General features: G+C 42.9%; 2 protein-coding genes across 2 annotated transcripts; one reads left to right on the forward strand and one right to left on the reverse strand.

The window, feature by feature from the left end:
* The first annotated feature begins 1,031 nt into the window (after window positions 1–1,031).
* On the forward strand, window positions 1,032–8,436 carry LOC306710439 (gamma-synuclein-like). The gene is made up of 6 exons (XM_079179000.1): window positions 1,032–1,158; window positions 1,545–1,698; window positions 1,865–1,894; window positions 3,547–3,677; window positions 6,996–7,058; window positions 7,758–8,436. Exons 2-6 carry the CDS (start codon window positions 1,578–1,580, stop codon window positions 7,776–7,778), a joined length of 366 nt encoding a protein of 121 aa, XP_079035126.1. The 5' UTR covers window positions 1,032–1,158; window positions 1,545–1,577; the 3' UTR covers window positions 7,779–8,436.
* A 1,470-nt stretch (window positions 8,437–9,906) lies between these two features.
* nop14 (NOP14 nucleolar protein homolog (yeast)) lies at window positions 9,907–18,266 on the reverse strand. The gene is made up of 19 exons (XM_079179025.1): window positions 18,127–18,266; window positions 17,813–17,995; window positions 16,609–16,743; window positions 16,292–16,433; window positions 15,958–16,103; window positions 15,594–15,725; window positions 15,358–15,480; window positions 15,122–15,253; window positions 14,700–15,033; window positions 14,381–14,511; window positions 14,179–14,264; window positions 13,919–14,054; window positions 13,601–13,702; window positions 13,071–13,224; window positions 12,802–12,961; window positions 10,951–11,098; window positions 10,723–10,841; window positions 10,451–10,606; window positions 9,907–10,350 (listed from the first exon to the last, which is right to left on the reverse strand). The coding sequence occupies exons 2-19, from the start codon at window positions 17,993–17,995 to the stop codon at window positions 10,254–10,256; spliced, it is 2,616 nt and encodes an 871-aa protein (XP_079035151.1). The 5' UTR covers window positions 18,127–18,266; the 3' UTR covers window positions 9,907–10,253.
* Between the last annotated feature and the right edge of the window lie 447 nt (window positions 18,267–18,713).

Genomic DNA, 18,713 nt, shown 5'->3' on the forward strand with positions numbered 1-18,713 from the left:
GTTTTGCGGTTTTGGATCCAAAAGATGAGCCATGTCACTCAGTCTAGGTTCAGCCTACCTGTTTGTCAGATTAGTATTTTGGCAACTAGGACAACATTTGCTGTGGATATTCATAGTGGACGATGATTCAAAGGCAGAAAACATTGCAACAGACTGTGGAAAGGACTGTGGCTCTGAGTAGAGAGAGAATAGGCTAGAGAGATACAGAACGGTAGGGAAAGTGTTGCGGCCATCTGGTTTCTCAAGAAGGAGATGCCAGCTCCAACACTGAGTTTCAATGGGCAACATTGAGGAAAATTGATTTCTTAGTGCTTTCACCATATCGCCAGAGTCTATCAGGGGGACGATTCAAATAACCCCATCTTCATTATATTTAAATTTTCATTAATGCCTCTTGGTCCAGATCCATTCATTACAACTCATAAAACCTATATTAAAATATGCCTTTTGACTGTATGAATATTAAATTCATGTGTGTTGTGTGTTGTTGTTCTTTAAATCCAAAACATTATAGTAAAAACAAATGGACTTGAATGAGTGTAAGTCTGATTAAAGCCAATAACATGACCTTTTGATTTAGGCTACAATGCAAAAGATTCCTGTGGGGACTGGCTGCGCAGCTGCAGTTAACATCTTACTCACATTTGAAACAGTGATCATCAGCCCAGTCGTGTTATTTTGCATAATTATACTGTCACTAATTAGTAGTTTGGCGGCAGATGCATTCAGCCAGCTGACGATTTTAAGAGCCGTGCTGCACATACATGCTGTGGGCAACCCACGTACAGAAAGAGCTACGTAATCTTTGTGTGTGAATGTGTGTGTGTGTTTGTGTGTGGTGTGTGTGTGTGTGTGTGTGTGTGTGTGTGTGTGTGTGCATGTGTGTGTGTGAGCATCTCTTCTCTCGCATCAGCATCACGGGGTTTAATCGCTCTTTCTCCATCACGTAGGAGGCGTCTGTCAAACCTGTGGAGCGTCTGTCTTGTTGGAACCACATACACACACGCACACACACGCACACACACGATCGTGTTTGAGAGTAGGCTACAGTTGTAGTTCGGAGAGAATAAACCGGTTTCACTGCCCTTTGGGGGAATCTCCGCTGTCATCCCGGAAGACTCACCACATTCTCGCTTTAAAGGAAGTTAACGCGAACAGGTGCGTGGACCGCAGCTCTTTTATGTATTGTTCTCTTTCAATAATTCTTTTTTTTAAACATCCTTTATTCAAGAATAGCAGCTAAATCATTGTTGTATGATCTAATCGCGTAGCAATGTAGTATTTTATTTTAGATTGAAATGGATAGTAAATCCATTCATGGTTTCTCAGTTGGGCTGTAACCAGTTGCTACAGGTGGGATTTTTCAGCAGCTTGTATCAACTGCTCAAACATTTGAGACGGTGGTGTCGGCTTCACAAACCTGCCAGAGAGAAACGTAGGGCGGTGGCATCGCTTTAGCGTCAATTGTCACACGCTTCGATCCGGGAGTGCCTTCTCAATTGTATTTATTTATTTACTTATTTACTTATTTGACATCCTCACAGCTGCGCGCTAATTTGGGAGCCGATCGAGCAGCCATGGACGTGTTCAAGAAGGGTTTCTCCAAAGCCAGGGATGGGGTCGTGTTGGTGGCGGAGAAAACCAAGCAGGGAGTGAGTGGAGCAGCTGAGATGACGAAAGATGGGGTCATGTTTGTCGGTGAGTGCTGGGAATTCATTTGATTTATGAATATGTTACAATCATGACTATTACGCAACAACACTCACTCTGAGCCTGAATAAATAAGTGATTGTTTTTTTTAATCATGTGTGCACTGTTTTGTTCATATTTTCGGACTAATTGAGCTTCACCTGCATCCTTTCAGGTACCAAAACAAAGGATGGAGTCACAACAGGTAAGATCATATATTAATTCAGGGCATCTGTCCCATTTCTCTTGTTGGTCTGAAAAAAAGAAAATAGTGTATTAATTTACACATTTTGTAAACTGCAGCTGCTTTTTTTTTACACAATAGATCTTTGACATAAAAGCAGAAAGAGTAATCTCACTGGGTCCTCAGGTGGTCAGTGAGAGAGATGTAACTCTGCAGGTGTCATATTTCACCGTCTTACTCCACACAACCTGCCTAACCCCCCATGGGCCCGGCCCCGCCATTTCTCATACATAACAAGCTGAGGAGCCGGGGGGAGACTTCCTGTTATAGGCATCCAGGGAGACGGCTGTATTGTTGTAACATAGCCACGAGTAAAGTGAGTGCTTTTGGAAATGTGGTTATATACAAAGTGTCTAAGCCACTAAGTGAGGGAGGATATTTATTTTACCATAGACCATATGATCTGCATAATCTGCTTTTAAGAGGTCCTTATATGATGCGGATACGATGCCTTATATCAAAGTGCAGCTTAGTTGTGATTAATCATTATGTGTAAATATATTCCACCATACAGTGCAGAGCATTCCAACCTTTTTGGCTTGTTGCCCCCTAAAATAAAGCTATGTCCTTGTGACCCCATGTCACTGGTTGTATAAGTGTTATTTTTTTCTGTAGTCCTATACTGCTAATAGTCTCGCATCCTCTCGAATTTAACTTGTGAATCATTCGTTAGGGCCCTGATCCCCAGGTTGGGAACCACTGGTGTAAATACATTTAGCACATGCAGATCGGGCAGCTTGGTTCTGAATGTATATATCAAGAGAATATCGGTACTGATTGACTTTTTCGCCCTTAATTTAAAAATGACGCCTCACTGAATTAAAAGAAAATGTATATTTACAACACGCCTTTCCAAAACAGTTCATGTTTACCATAAAAGTCACAAGAAGGACACCTAGGATCAGATACTGATGTGCAAAACTACACATTACACAACAATCCAGCGCTCAGACAGTAAAAGGCGTGGTGAAACTCTGAGAAGTCTATGAAAGGAAAGTGCCTCAGGCTGTTCCCGAGGTTTTTTCAGTCAACCAAATGACGCGACAGGTGCTGATCCAGTCTTAAACCGCTCTGTAGGGCGTTCCAACTAGAAGCGTTACTCCAGGTGCAGTAATGCAGAATGTAGCCTCCCCCATGTTGTTCGACGCAAACAACTGTGTCTTAATGTTACAATATCCTATATTCAAGCAATAGCACTATTTATAACATGAGACTATTTGAAAGAAGAAAGAGCACAAGCTTTTGTCCAACCTAATTGTTGGATTAGTGTTGGATTGGTTGTGCACATTTCCAAAACATATTTATGTTTCCTGATTTTATGGTTGTTCCTTTAGCACATCCATCTAAGCAATGTGTTAGTATTAAATCAATACATGATGTTAAGCATAAAAGTTCCTGTCAATATGTTTCACTAACATCTACAAATCCTTTTAATCACGGTGGATCCATGTATTTTGAGATGCTTATTTTTCTACACGCTAATCCTCACAGACTGGTATTGAGTTTCTATAGAGATACACCCCCCTCTAATGCCCTTCTTCTTCTTCTTCTTCTTCTTCTTCTTCTTCTTCTTCTTCTTCTTCTTCTTCTTCTTCTTCTCTTCGTCCCTACAGCCGTGTCTGGAGTGTCACAGGTGGGTGGAGCCATGGTCACCGGGGTGACCGCCGTGGCCCACAAAACGGTGGAGGGAGCCGGCAACATTGTCTGTGCCACTGGATTGGTCAAGAAGGATCCGGCCAAACAAGTAAGGAAGATACTTTTCAGTATCAGTAAATCAGTAAATCAGTATATATCTAGGCTATCATTTGTATTTGTTGTCACTTGACATGTATTTATTGGGGTTAAAATGTGTACCAAAATGAATAAGTTTGACCTATTTTTCCGCCCTCTACAGTAGTACGCTCACGTGCGGGTGAGAATTTTGAGGTCCGATTGATCTGTGATTGGTGAATATTTTTGTGGCCTGGCACTTAATATAGTTCATAGTATCAATTCAATTCTAACAGTCACAAAAGCAGCTAACCAGCTACAGGGCGGAAGTTGTTAGCTGTTGCTTTAGTGATCTGAGCTCTTCGTACGTTACCAACTCGGGACTCTGTTACTCCGTGTCGCGATTTAAACAGTTCCCAAAAAACATGTCCAAAACCATATTTAAAAATATATACAGAATAAGGCAATAATTATATTTTCCCTACACAAAAAGGAGAATTAAAATGTCAATGCAACTTGTGCTCGTCTGACCACGCTTGCAGTATGCTCACACTTGTCCAGACATACTAATATGCAATGACACATCTTTGCAGCACAGCACATCTCTCCACAGTGGCTGCCAGCTATAACTCAAAATGGCCTCCTTTACCTTGAGTCATTTGTCATCACTTCTCATATCCACTGCCTGTCGGTCTTCTCTGAAATGAAAGCCGTTACACATTGTTAGCTTCCCAGCATTGTTCGTCTTGTCATTCAGGCCATCGTGTGTCCAAAGGAGGAGGAGGTAAGGGCAGTTATAACTGCAGCAAATCATTTACTGCTGCGACACAAGTCAAACACGAAACATGATTTTCCTTTCTCCTTTTCTTTCTTGCCCTGTATAGCGAAGATTTTGACAGCTGTTGGTGTAGATTTTTTTATACAGTCAGGGCTATAGCTACTATTTAGGACACTGAGATTATACTCTGATCAACAACTGGTTAAGTGCAAAAAAAGGGAAACAATTCACCGAAAAGAAGACTACAAGTAAACGGCGCACAGTTTCACATTTTTCAATGAGAATTCAAAAGGTTTGTCAGACCTCAAGGATACCTGCTGTGGGTATTGGTGAGAAACACTGAATGTAAACAAAAGCTTTGAGTAAGTATCCCTTAATCACTACTTTTACTTTACACCATCTCCTATCAGCGCAGGCAGAGCAACAAAAGGAGCAGATGGCCTTCATGCTCATGCTCTGCTTTGTGTTCCTACACTGAACCAAACACTGTTCTTCCTTTGTCTCAAACCATCGCAGTTACACTACCCTGTGGTTTGTATCTGGATTAATAAGGTGTGAAAATCTGATGTAATTCTGAGAGGACGACTAAATTTGTAATTACCCGCGTCTCTCGTGACATCGTTGTGAGTAGCAGGAAATGAAGCCAATCAATCTCTGAAAGGTTTGTTGTGATGCTCGATCTCCCGCCTCTTAATTAACACAATTTACACACCAAGGGATAACATCACACACACACACACACAGACGCACACATGCACACATGTCTTCAGCTGTGCTTCAATTGGCTGTGATCCGTGACAAGTACAAGACAAAAAAGATAAGATACCAAAGAAATCATCGAGTTATTTTCCTGCCAATGGCAACAACTGACACCTGTACAAGCAGATCTTTTAATGAAGCAGTCAAATTATTCTTCCACTGCTGGTGCCATCCTTCATTGCTGACATTTGCTGCATTTGATTTCACGATCAAAGGACGCTTGTGGTATTTTCCCACAAAAGGGGTTTACGATATTACGGTTGGCGAGATGGCTAATATTCACCCTGAGGGATAAAACACTGATGGAGCTCCACCTGGAATGAGATCAGCCTCATTACGAGGATGACAAGCCAAACTGGCAGGCATGCACAGACAAACAGATGGACAAACAGATACAGAGTGTGCGTGACCGATGGAGATATGGTGGACAAACCGAGAGGAATAAACACAAAAAGAAAATCCTGGTATTCCCACAGCGAGAGAGTGACACGCAGACAGCAGCAGCTTGTGCTCGTTTAACCATCATTAGCCATTAATCGTCATTAATATTGATTCGATTAAAAAATTGATGCCAGGTCAAGAGAGCACATCAAAGATGGTCTCCTGTGTGTCTGACACACACACTTAGACACACAAACAGAGGAAGGTGGGATGCTGAGTCTGATTGATCTCCTCATCTAGTTGTTTCTCCAATTCATCAGCGGCTGGTGACTCATATCAGGAGACAGCGAAAGCCAGAGAGGTAGAAGGAGAGGAAAGAGACAATGAGATAGAGCGTGGTAGGTGGAGTGGTGGGGACCCGAGGTGGAGACGCGACAGGAAATAGAAAATGGCCAACGACAACACGACTTATTGCTCAGATCTTTTCAGCGGCATGCAATAAAAGAGGCTGCCATATTTTCACCTCCCCGGAGGCAATTTCTGCGTTGAAACAAAGCAGAATGGAGGCCAGGGGTTACTTTGATTTGGATTTGGAAGGTGGTTTACAAAGATATTTGAGGTTTGGTTTGTCCTGAAAAGCGAACAAATCTTTTAACTTTTGGCCAAGGTGGTGTCTATGGTCAGTCCAGCTGTGCGTTGTGTGTGTGTGTGTGTGTGTGTGTGTGTGTGTGTTTACATGAGCACACGTGTCTCTAGCTCTGCTGGGTGACCAGATGGAGGCTCGATGGGTGGCGTTAAATGCAACAGCAGGAGTAGAAGGTGCAGTCAGTGGTTTTAAGGTTATGTCGGCCGCCGGTGAGCGTGTCCCACTTATATATACACATGCGCACGTCAGCGCACTGTGACCGCTGCCCATTAAGGAAGGTCAGTTCAGCGGTGTGGAGGGCGTCCTTTCAGCTGGACAGGAGAGACGTCACACACACGCACGCACACACACCCTCACCTCCCCTTTTTCATTAGCGGCTCATGTCTGGTCTCTTTCTCAGCAGCCCACTCACTGGAAATGGCCACCAATCATAATGATCGTTATGAAATGAGTGCAAGCGCCTCTTAATGTATGAAGGGACAAAGCAGGGATGGGATGAATTCTGTGTGTTGTTTACCTTTTAAACTTGTGTTATGTAATGTTGCATAAATGATGGCATAATGGTAGTTAGTGCATCCAGATGTTTGTGTCTGGGGGCTGCAACTAATTATTGTTTTCATTTTAGATTCATCTGCTGATTATTTTCTCTATTCATTGTTTTCTCTGACATTTCTTTTTTAAAGTGCATATACAGGCTTCCCAAATTAGTCCCCATGTTTTCACATTAAACATACAGTAACTCCTATGAGATCAAGAAAAAAATTGTTTTCCTTTTTGTCTTTTGCCAGACTGATGACGCCTCAGCAGCACAGGACATGGCAGAGTCACCGGTTGATACGGACCCTACTGAGGTATGACTCCACGAGCACAAGTCTATATTTATAATATGTAGCTGCATTTCAAAATCAAAGAAGGAACCGTTTATGTGATAGAGAAGATAGACATGTCCCTTGTGCATCACAAGGGACATGTTTGGCATTTTCATTTTTCAATTGACACTCATTTTGGTGTTTGTCAAGTGTTTGATGAAATGCCAAAAATTACTCTTTTATTGCGTGTTTTCCCTCCATAAAAAAACAACAGTGGTATGATGTAAACAGACTGGCATTTAAAGGGTTCAGATTTTTTTTCAATGAATTCATATTTGGTGATTGGCATCGGAGCTGATGTTGGATACAAATAGAAATTCATGGCAGTTTTCGCATCCTGTCATTTTTGTAGAGCCTTAAATTCACACCACTATAATCTGAATACACCTGAGGGGATGTTTTTGTACTTTCTGTTCTCTCATCAGCATAAAACTGTTAAACTGAATCAGCTGGAATATAGAGTCAAACTAAATGTGCACTAAATCGCATACATTTTAGTCAGGATTGTCTCCCGAACCTGTTTAATTATCTTCCAAAGCTGAAAAACAAAGGACAAAGAACGCATCTTAATAGGTGTCGTAGCATCACCTCATCTGGTTGTATAATCATCCCGCTGTATGCCGATGCTTCATTCAAGGACAGCAAACTCACCGCCCACCTCTTGTCCCTCTTGTCTCTCAGGACGACACTGACGACAACTGATCGAGAGCTTCACAATCAAGAGACCGATGATCAACGACCGAAACATTCCATGTCGCTCTGCCAAGTCCCGCTGTGCCTCGTTTTTTGGTCCTTTTATGGAGTCTGTGCCCAACATTTGTGTGTGTGTGTGTTTGTGTTGTTATGTACGTTTGTACAGCAGTATGTGGGTAAATGTTGTACAGAATGAGAGATGTTGTCTGAGTGTTTGTGCCTTTAACACATCAGTCCTTAAAGTGACCGGCTGTGATTACAGTGAGTAAACGTTCTCAGTGTCTGTGTGTGTGTGTGTGTGTGTGTGTGTGTGTTGTCTTCACTTGTGTGGCTATGTCAATTGCTCAAACATTGAAATACACCAATTCAAGCACCTAAGTGTCTCTATATTAATGAAGAATTTACAGTGATCCGTTTGAAATGGAAGCGTAATGATAGTCTCTATTTTTCTCTGTGTACTGTCACTGTATTTTGCGGTGGACAAAAAAAAAAAAAGTGCTGAGCTATTTGTGCATTCATATTGTATTTTTTAATTTATCACCGCTGTGACAAATATATCTCATACTGAATGGACTTTTGGAAACCAAGAGCATGTATAACTACTCAGCTTAACCGCTGCAAAAATTGAATTGATTTGGAGTTATGTGTTGAATAAAAGTTAAGTTAAAAAGAAAAGTGTGTTGTTGCTGTCGTTTTGCTCATTCTGGGGGGACAACAGAGGACAACATGTGCACCAATAAGCATTTTAGGGATTTCAATATCTGCCAAGATTTTTTTAGCATTAACGAGTTCATGATTGGATATACTGGTATTTTCATCAGGGGGAAATATGTCTTTTGGCATTTGGTTTAAAAGGCAGGGATAATCCTGCATGCAGCCACGGAACCAACCAGTGTGTTACTACAATAGAACATGTTGGCCTTCAGTGTGTGCTGGAAGCAGCAGAGCGAAAGAGAAGCAACACTTACAAAAGGTCTGTCCTTGCAAAACAACTCCTCCAGCATCTTTCCCTCCGAGACACAGTTCAGCTCCATTAACACAGAGACAGACGTCCCACGTGTACCGTGACATGTTGCTCACTACAAATCCACCTACATTTTGACCACTACTTGAGAGCATGTATATGCAACCCAGTGGTTGCCGAATTTGAATCTTCTCCCAAGAAAAATGTTTAGAGCCGCACTTCCTCCAGATGTAAACGCGGCCTTTGTGAATCCCCCCCCCTCCCCCCCAACAGTTTCCCTAAAGAGCAGCACTCCCAGGAACACAGAGTGAGTCATCTAATTCTCTACTTTTCACTTCCATTTCTTACTAATGAACCCTGCAGAGAGGCGTGCACTTGACCGCGTCCTCGCTCGTTATAGTCCACACCTGTCAGCTGCCGTTTCCTGGAACATCCCCCGCCGACTCGAAAGTGGCCGATGGCCCCACGTTGTTACTGCTCATCGCGGCTCCACGCAGAGACGGCTACTGTGACAACGTGACGTCTGCTTCGTATTTTGTTGGCTTTATTTCATGATTCGGATAGTTTCGGTGCCCTCACATCGCCAACTTTCGATCGTTGAGAAATATACTCATCTGCATTACGACGACACTAACATGGCATCGCACCTGTACGCACATAAATCAGTTAAATAGAGAGACCGAGAGAGAAACAGCTGGGAAATGATGAGAGCATCTCATTTCCTAAATGGCTTGCAACTCGTTTTCCAACAGGTGTGAACACAATTTAGTTTTAGGGCAAAACAGCCAAAGTGGGAACAGAGATACAAACAAGAAGGTGGAGTCTTTTCTGTAGAACCACTTTCATCTTCTGATTTCATTCCCCCCCCCCCCCCCCATCATCTCTACTCACACATCCCTGCTACCTTTCAACAACGCTCTGTGGCTTAATTCTCATATTAAAAAGCAGTAAAGTAAAACTAGAAAACTGGATTCACTCCCGCTAAAGACGCCCACTGAACAATCCATAACTTTTATGTAACAGAACTAATGCTCTCTCTATCATAGCATTTTACTTTTTGCATTTTGATCATGACGGGAATAAAACTGCACTTAACTGAGCTTGACCGAAAAAAAAGGAGAATGGAAAGCAGAGAACATGAAGACACTCATTTATTTTCATTATAGTGATGGATTCTGGTGGTAAAACAAGAAGAATGCAAACCGAGTATTAACTGCTGTGTTGACTGACACTTCCAACAACAGTATCCGATGTTCGCATCAAACGCCTACATCATAATATTTGACAACTTGGGTGTTTGTTTCTGACAGCTATTTGTCAAACACTCTAAAATGCTGTGACAAGGAAGTGGAACTTGTCCCATCACGCAATTTAAAAAAAGAAGCCATAAAGTACAAAACGGCTCCTAGTTCCACAGGTGTCAACCTTGAACGGGACCGTTATCCACATCTGGACGTGAGACGGCCACTTGACAGGAAACGGATGACGGAAAGATACGATGAAGAGAGAGATTCTGTGTTTCACTTCTTCTTCCTCCTCTTCAGGGCCTTCCACTCTCCCTCCTGAGTGGCCAAGCTGCCGAAGAGCTCCCTCACTTTCCTCTTTCTCTCCGAATCTCTGAAACACAGAAGAGCGCAACAAGTTAAAGGCTTTTTTTCCCCCCCTCACAGAAACATGTTTGTTTCTCTTCCACATGGACACTCCATGTTATCCGTACCTGTCCATGACCTCATTGAGCTTCTCTCTGGCCAGGAAGCGCGTGTCCTTCCTGATCTCCCTCAGAGCGCCCTTAAACTCCTTCTTGTACTTGTGCTTCAGTTTCTCCTGCTCTCTCTCCACTCTGGTGCTGCCACGTTTCTTTCCAAAGTCCAACCTGACAAATAGGAAAGAAGCAAATGAAGGTATTTAAAAACAAATGCCGCTGTCAGCAAATGTGCATGCTAGATCTCATTTTAGCAGATGTTTTGGACTCGTTGGATTACATCTTACACTTCAACAATCTTGGGTGTGAACAGCTTCAGAGGAATCGGCTTCTTCCGCTCTAAAACCAGCCGACTGCGACTCACGGGAGCACTGCCGACGCTCTCCAGGATCTCACCGTGGAGCTCCTGCAGCAGAACAACAAATATCACAATTAGGGAGAAACTGAGAATCCGATACTTCTAGAGACAAAAAGGGGAGACCTGGCTGTATAACAAACATCTCTTTGGCACCAACCTGTAAAAGCTCTGGTAACGTTTGGGCTGAGAGGTGTTTGGAAAGCAGCGCTCCGATTGGCTGAAAGACGCACGCGAAGGACGGGAGGTCTTTGTAGAGCAGACAGCATCGCTTCACCAGGTCCAGGCAAGTAGACAGACACATCAACCTGCAGAGAGACAGAGCTCGTGGTTATTACCAGGGGGAAAAAAAATGCTTTATCATTTTCTTATTACTGATTTTAGGTACATAAAAGATAAGATTGGGGTTTGTTCTTTGTCACTAACAGGTGTTTTTCATTTTCTTTGACGAATAGTCGGCAAATTTAATCAAATTAATCCATCTCCAACATAACTGCGCTCGAGTTTGGGTCAGAGCGCTTTATGGCATGTTATGAGTATCAGTTGAGTACAAATAAAAAATGTATATTCTCGCCACCCGTGCACTGAAGCCTGTTTACAAGCTCTGCTTTGTGCGCCCACACAGCAGCTGCTGTGTGAAAGCACACTGGCGACTCATCAGAATCACAAGAGTGGATGCATCAGCTCTGAGCAGCACAGTCTGTGCAGGTAAACGCCGTGTGATGATTCATCTTAGCTTTTCATACTCGTACATTAACAAAGACCCTCATCACACATTTATTCCACTGCATTTGTTATATAATGTTGTGAAGCAATTGTTTAAAGAAAAGACCATAATGAGTGCATGCGTGTGTGTGCTTCCATTGTCTATTTGTTGTGCTAAAAAACAAACTAACTTGTGTTTTTTCACTTGTAGAAAAGATAATTAATCAGTCTAACTTCGTCTCTTTGTGTCTTGATATTTGTTGGTCCTCAGATTTTGGTCCAAGCTGAAGACGAGAAGACAAAACGTTTTCTCACACTTCATCGCTCTCTCTCAGCTGGGCATCTAACTGTCTCCAGACCAGTGCTCCCTCCTGTTATTACACGGTGTTATTACATGGTGTTGTTTCATACTCTACTCTGAATGGCCAATTAAGGCATCCTGAGATCTGTTGCTTCTGAATGCCATGTCTCTGTGGGGTCAGCGGTCCATACAGAGGGGTTTACAAAACAACATCTGGGGAGGCTTTAAATTTAGAAAGCATTTGTGGGAGAGTGAACACACAAACCATGGACAGTAATTGAATAAAGAAATGACGACAGTGATCTTGTCATCCAAAGCTTTCTGATAAGCCTGGATAGGTTCATTATTTCCTCAAAACATGACTCACATGCCCATATTAAGCTGTATTTCATCATTCCTCCTGTCCACACAGGCTGAGAAGACACACAATGTTTCTCCAAATCTACAGTCTTCATTCTGTCCTCAAATAAGCTTTTTAAAGTTTAACGGAAGCTAATGGCTTCCACTTTGGCTGCCTGAGACAAATCAAGTGGGAATCTTCCAACGTTAATACATTTTTTTTGGGTAGAGAAAACACTTTATTTCCCTGTGTATTTCCTAACTAATGTCGTACTCCTTAATGTTAGTTAGCATTGGTTCATAGTAATCATGTGGATTTGCGTCACATTGATGAAGAAAATGTTTTGCTAATTGTTCAATGTTACGGGTAGCTTACCAAGTTTATTCAGCAGAATAACTGAAGAGTAAAACTGACAAGTTGTGTTTTCTTGGTGGTAAAACATGTTCATTAATGAGCCGTAAAAGTGCTCAAATGTGGATTTCTTTTAACTTTTGAACAAAGCCAGGCTAGCTGCTTTCCCATTTCCACTCATGCTATGCTAAGCTTAGATAATGATCTCTTTGCTTTAGCTTGAGTTGTAGCGATTCATCTCATCCAACTCTCATCAAGAATGCAAATAAGCAACTATTCCTTTAAATAAAGAAACCTCTTCCCTCCCCTCCTACCTGTGGTGATCTCTGTCCAGCTCATTTCTGAGTTCCAGGTGTTGAGTCGCTGACAGTGGAAGGCTCTTCTTTGTCCAGCTCTTGCAGGACTCGGAGTCCGACAACACCAGCAGATCACTGCACTTCCCCGATGGCCTAAAGGGCGGCACCACAGTGTAACCTGCAACACAATGTCAAAGTCTTGTTGCACCTTACAACTGCTGGCACCCAAAAAAAAAAAGCACACTAGAATTGTGGAAATGTGTTGTTTAAGATGAGCTCGCGGCTACCTAGAGAGGTCTTGTCCTGCACGGCCAGATGCAGCGTTCCAGACAGGAAGTTGATGAGCTCCGGCAGGAAGCGCTTTGAAAAAGTGACGTACTCCACTCCCAGACAGCACAGCACCAAGCCCGACGTCACGTCCTGTAAAGTTCTCACTGGACACTAAGGACGTGCAAAGCACAGGTAAAAGAAACACAGGTGTGATCCTGGCGTCAGTGCTGAAAACCAAGCATCCATTTATCCAGCCACATTGATTTTTCACTTCACATAACTGCGATGTAAACACTGAGTGCTTCAGCTGCAGCAGTGGAAATAAAACAACTGCACAACCTGGAAAACTTCCAATGAATAATTGAAAATGTTTGAGGAATATTTATGGAAATAAAACACAAAAAAGAGTGACTAATGAGAAGAGAAGGGCTGGGTTCAAACAGAATGAGAAATTGTGAAATCCCATTAGAGAGGCAGGAAGACAAGAACAGTCAGAACAATACAGAAACGGCTCTAACGACACAGACAGTAAACAGACTGTGCGTACCTTGGTGAGAGCCTGGCTGATGTAAAGCAGCGCCGGAGTTGAAACTGGGTGTCTGAAATCTGAGGTAGGAAACAGCAGCGCTGTCACCTTCAGGTAGATGAGCTGCAAACACAAAAACAAACACACACTGTAGCCGTTTGTCACAGACAGAGGAGAGAAAAGAGGAACAAATACTGTCGCTTGATACCAAGAATCATTTTACCATCTCCATATGTTTTTCAGTTTAAAGAAAGGGATTTAGTATTTGCAGTAAAGATCTAAATGTAACATAACCAAAGCGTATGTTTTGTTAACGGTATCAAAGCAAAGAATCCATACCATGTCTAGCGTTGGGAAAGCAATATGCCCTTTGACCTCCAGCACCTCCTCCGTGCTGTGACCAGCGTCTGCGAGGATGCTCTGCATGGCCTTACAGGCTGCTTCTGGAAACATCTGACACATAGTGTACAGCTCTCTACACAGAGACACAGAGGGAGAAAAGAAACAGAGCAGGAATGATCAGATACGTTTTGTTTTGAGGACTATATATTTAAATCAGTGGTTAAAACTGGAGAAAGAAAGCGACTTTTTGAACTCACGGTATGAGCTTATCTACGGTGGTGAGTTCGGGTGGACTCCTGGTGGCCAGTTCTCCGATGTATTCCAACAAGAAGCCAAACAGTTTCTGAGACAAACAGAGATCACATGTTAAGTCCATACGGCCACGCACGCAGCCTAAAACTGGCTACAGAGACAAACGGACCACGCTTACACAAACATATCGCCTGCTCTGTAGTTTACCTGCAGTTTGAGCTTATTGCCGACAGCCAAACTAGCATGGTTGCTTTTCTGAGTCCTGGCCACGATGAGGCGCTGGTTGTCGGGGGTGTGGCCATGGAGCAAGTCTGTCAGGTCGCTGTAGTTCTCTGGAGCTAAGAGAAGAAGAAACACGTCATAGAAGTCAAACACATTATTAAAAACGGGAGAATGCTGACGATACTCATCTAAGCAATGTCTCACACAAAGATCAACTCCGAAAGAAAAAGACAGGCTTCTCTGAGCGTAGTTTTTGTACACGTGTACTGTGTAGTACTACTGTGTAGTACGACTGTGTAGTTACCAGTAAATGTGTATGGGAGCTCTGCTTTAGCCGCTTCCTGCTGGGCCTTCATCTCCTCTTTGCTCAGACTCGGTTTGGCGCTGTCCTCTTTTGTCTCCTCATCCTCGCTTTCTTGCTCGGACTCCAGGTCAGAGTGACCATCTTCGTCCTCACCGCTGCCCTCCTGCTCCTCCTCCTCCTCCCCCTCATCATCTCCATCTTCTTCCTCCTCTGCCTCTGACTCCCCATCCTCTCCACTCTGTCCCTCCTGTTCTTCTTCATCATCCTCCTCCTCCTCCTCCTCCTCTCCATCCTTATCTTCCTCAGGCTCCTCTTCAACGTTCCATTTTCCATCCTGGACTCACAAAAGAAATGTGAATTTAACACATTCTGTATTGACATATAAATCGTCAAAAAGCGGTTTGTATTGCGTCGTCTCTCACCTGATAGGAGAGGGTCTTCTTGTCCTCCTTATCCAGGATAAAGCCATCATTGAGGTCATCAGCAGAGATGTGGGTTTGACTCCCTGAACTCTCCCCGACTTCATCTCCCATCATCCTCCTCAGGCGGTCCGCCTAGGAAGAAAACAAGAGCACAAAGAGAGCATCATAATATGTCATAACGACTAGAAGTTGTTTTGCGTTGAGATGAAAGTGTTACCGTTGCACGGTAAGCATACCTCTAGTTTCTGCAGCTTCTCCCTCTCCTCGCGGGCGATCTCCTCTGGGGTTTTCAGCCTCTCCGACGGCTGAGCCTTCATCTCGAAGACCAGCTCTCTGACCATCATGTCGTACTGCTCCAGCTGCAGCGCACCGAGGAAGCCGAGAGAGAGAACAAAGAAATATCAGGCTCCGAAACCGATGAATGAAAGCACATAGAGGAGGAACAGCATTTTGCTGACCGCTGTGACTCTACCTTGGGCTTCTCCTCCTCGACGCGTTCGCCTTTGGGCGTCTTTTTCACCATCAGAGCCTGGATGCTCTTCCACTCCTGATCCAGCTTCTCAGTCAGCTCCTGAGACTCCTCTTTCCTCACCTGTCGTTCCCGCTGAAAAAGTAAAAAAAAAATGAAAGAAGTTAATCATCTGGAGCACAAACACGTTTTTTTAAAAACAGCTCACTTTCATGTTTTAAATAATGTCAGCGAGCTGATTAAGCTGAAGTTACTCTAACAGGAGTAAATGGTGTATTTGTTGGGGACTATTTCCCGCTGTGGTAGAGAACATTCTACAGCGACAGGATGCTGTATGTGGGATTAACTCAAACTGTTACCGGCTCACCTTCTCCTGCTTGGACTTCTGGATGAGCTCTTCAATGAGCTCCTGTCTGGACTTGGCTCTGTATCTTTCTTCCCCGTCCTGCTGCTCCTCTGACGTTTTCTTTCTGAGGAGACCTCCTCCTCCAAAGTGGGTGGCGGTCAGCTCGGCTGGACGAGAAAGAGAAACCGTGTCACTATTAATGTACCAGACTGTCACCTATAACGTGACTTATTAAATCCAGCTGTGGGCTGGAAATGAAAAGCCATTGAAGATAAAGTAGGGAGTCTTTTTTAGGATTTATTTTTAAATCAAAAACGTTCTGTTCCTTTGGTGTTTGGACACCAGCAACACTCACCTGATAAAAGACCTTTCTCTTCCGATTCATCGTCGCTGTTCGCAACGTCGTTGAACTTCTCCATCTCGGCCAGCGACTGGCCATAATGAGTCAGCTCCTCGTCCTCGTTCAAGTTGTACAGATCCTTCTTATCATGGACACGCTGAGTAATGCAGCAAAGTTTGACAGGAAGTTAAAATAATACAGAGTGAGATTTGTTGTTTGACATTTTTAAGTATCATTCAGAAGGCCAGAGCTACAGAAGGAAGTCTAAGTCGGGACAAATGGCATGTTAGGGGCCTGCTGTGTCCTGTACACATCACAACGACATCACTGACCTGTCTCTCCATCGCGAACCTCTGCAGGATTTTCTCTTCCGGCGCCATATTGGTGTCATACTCCCCAAAGCGTCTGTCGATGAACTTGCTGGACTTGCCCTTCTGTTTGTATTCCTTCAGGAGGGTTTCTTTTCTCTACGGACCGAAAAAATAAAGTTACGTCAACGTCGCACCGAGCAATTTATCAGATCGGCAGCAAAACTCTCACATATACATATAAAAACCATTCATTAGAATTAAGATTTAATACTGGAACTTGCTCTTAGTTCTGTTCGCGGTACTCTCTGTCCTCACAAAGTCTCTCCTGTAGTAACTCAGCATGAAACTGAGAGCGCCAGGCTTCACAGCACACACAGCGTTAAAGAGGTGAGGAGCTGTGAGCCATGGTTGACAGATACAGTGCTACAGTAGAAGACGGAAGAATCTTCAATGTTTTAAGCAGAGCCTGACGTCCTTTTCTTCATTCTGCTGTATTGAACAGATTTATCTCACACGGACATTTGTTATCTTCTATTTGCGGCTGCAGTTCTGGATGTTTGGTCAAAGCACCAGGCGACATTTTCACAAAACATCCTAAAAGCGATAAGTATCTCCCGATTGGCCGAGACCACGCATCAATCTTGAGTTTAGGACTCCTACGTTTACGTCTAGCAGTAACTCACAAAGCATTTCAGCCCTAAAATCAAGCAGCTGCTCCTGGTAATGCACTTCATCACTATAGCCTTCTGCAGAATTACAATGATGATGAACTTCATCCAATCGGCTCGTCAAGAAATTCAAGCAATCCTTGGAGATGATGGTTCACACCGCAATTTTGTGCATAAGAAGTTTGCATGAATTTGGAAAATGTAAGAATTACTGATGAAATCAAAAATGTTCAGTTCATTAGATACAATTACATTTGGTATAATTACCAACTGCAATGAATAAATTAATAATTAAAGTTGATTTCATGGCATTAATTGATTACCACATACAATTGGTGCTACGTGTAGAATTTTTTTTTCATCAGAAGATGAAGATTTTTAGGGTAAAATGGAAAAAGTCAGTGTTAACATGCAGATAGTGTTTGTTTTACTTTGCTTTATTTATGTCAGTTAATATTAATACTTAACATGTGTTGCTGAAATCTTGCTCGCAGAGAGAGATACGTTATTAAAGATCAAGTGTTACGGTAACTAACATGATATTTCCTCTAACTTACCTTATTAATGGCTTTGGATCGAGACACACCAGGGAGACCCACATCATGCTTGCCTTTTCTCCCCAAAATCTCAAATTTCTTCCGGTTGATTTTCACCTCAAAGGGATTGTTTTTGATTTCAGTGGAGGTTTTGGTTTTGCGGACCTTGTCGGCGAGGCTCCTCTTCTTCGGTACCTTCCCCATCTGTAACGTTAGTGGACTGATTGAGAGAACATCACTGACATTACAGACTCTGTATAGACTGTATAGCTTAGCTAGCTTCAATGTGAGCCGTCCACAGTTAGTAAACAAACCGACACAGAGGCAGAGTTTACCTTTTAGCCGCGCTGAGGAGTCGATGTATTAAATCCAGGCGGAAGGAAACATGGGGCGCGTTGGCTTTGCCAACTCTGAATTTACTAAATACCACAGTTTTATTTGTACTATCCACGTTGTTTCACTTGGTTTCCCAGCGTGCACAAGACTGAGTTGAAAGTTCAAAACAAAGAAGAAGACAGGAGCTACTTCCGGTATGATATTCTCAGACAGCGCCCCTAGCGTTGAAGATAAATGCATCCTTCAAAATAAGGGCACGGGTCACACAGAGAAAAATGGTGTAATAAAGTAGTTTACAACAATCCCAACACAAATACATGAGAATGCTTGATTTGAATTTCTTATCCCATTAATAACATGAAAATTACTATATTTCGTATTATAGAATCTGCATAAACTTCTATGAAATTATATATATTCATGGCCCCAGCGGTGTAATAACTTTGATCTCCTGACTGATTAGTTGTAATTGTGTCCAATAGTTTCACCCACAGCGTGACTTTGTGTTGAGTGCTGATCAGGGAATGTTAGCATGCTAACACACCAAACTACATTTTTTTTTATTTTAAACGATCAAAGAAATAAA

Source organism: Pholis gunnellus (genome assembly GCF_910591455.1).
Source record: "Pholis gunnellus genome assembly, chromosome: 18".
Taxonomy (NCBI): Eukaryota; Metazoa; Chordata; class Actinopteri; order Perciformes; family Pholidae; genus Pholis; species Pholis gunnellus.

Excerpts from the sequence above, each read along its gene's own strand:
- LOC306710439 (XM_079179000.1), top strand. The coding sequence starts at position 1,578 with ATGGACGTGTTCAAGAAGGGTTTCTCCAAAGCCAGGGATGGGGTCGTG. Across the intron at positions 1,895-3,546 it reads AAAGGATGGAGTCACAACAG|CCGTGTCTGGAGTGTCACAG; the intron begins GTAAGATCATAT and ends TCGTCCCTACAG. Across the intron at positions 7,059-7,757 it reads TTGATACGGACCCTACTGAG|GACGACACTGACGACAACTG; the intron begins GTATGACTCCAC and ends CTTGTCTCTCAG.
- nop14 (XM_079179025.1), bottom strand. The coding sequence starts at position 17,995 with ATGGGGAAGGTACCGAAGAAGAGGAGCCTCGCCGACAAGGTCCGCAAA. Across the intron at positions 15,481-15,593 it reads TCGAGGAGGAGAAGCCCAAG|CTGGAGCAGTACGACATGAT; the intron begins GTAGAGTCACAG and ends GGTGCGCTGCAG. Across the intron at positions 15,254-15,357 it reads AGAAGCTGCAGAAACTAGAG|GCGGACCGCCTGAGGAGGAT; the intron begins GTATGCTTACCG and ends TTTTCTTCCTAG.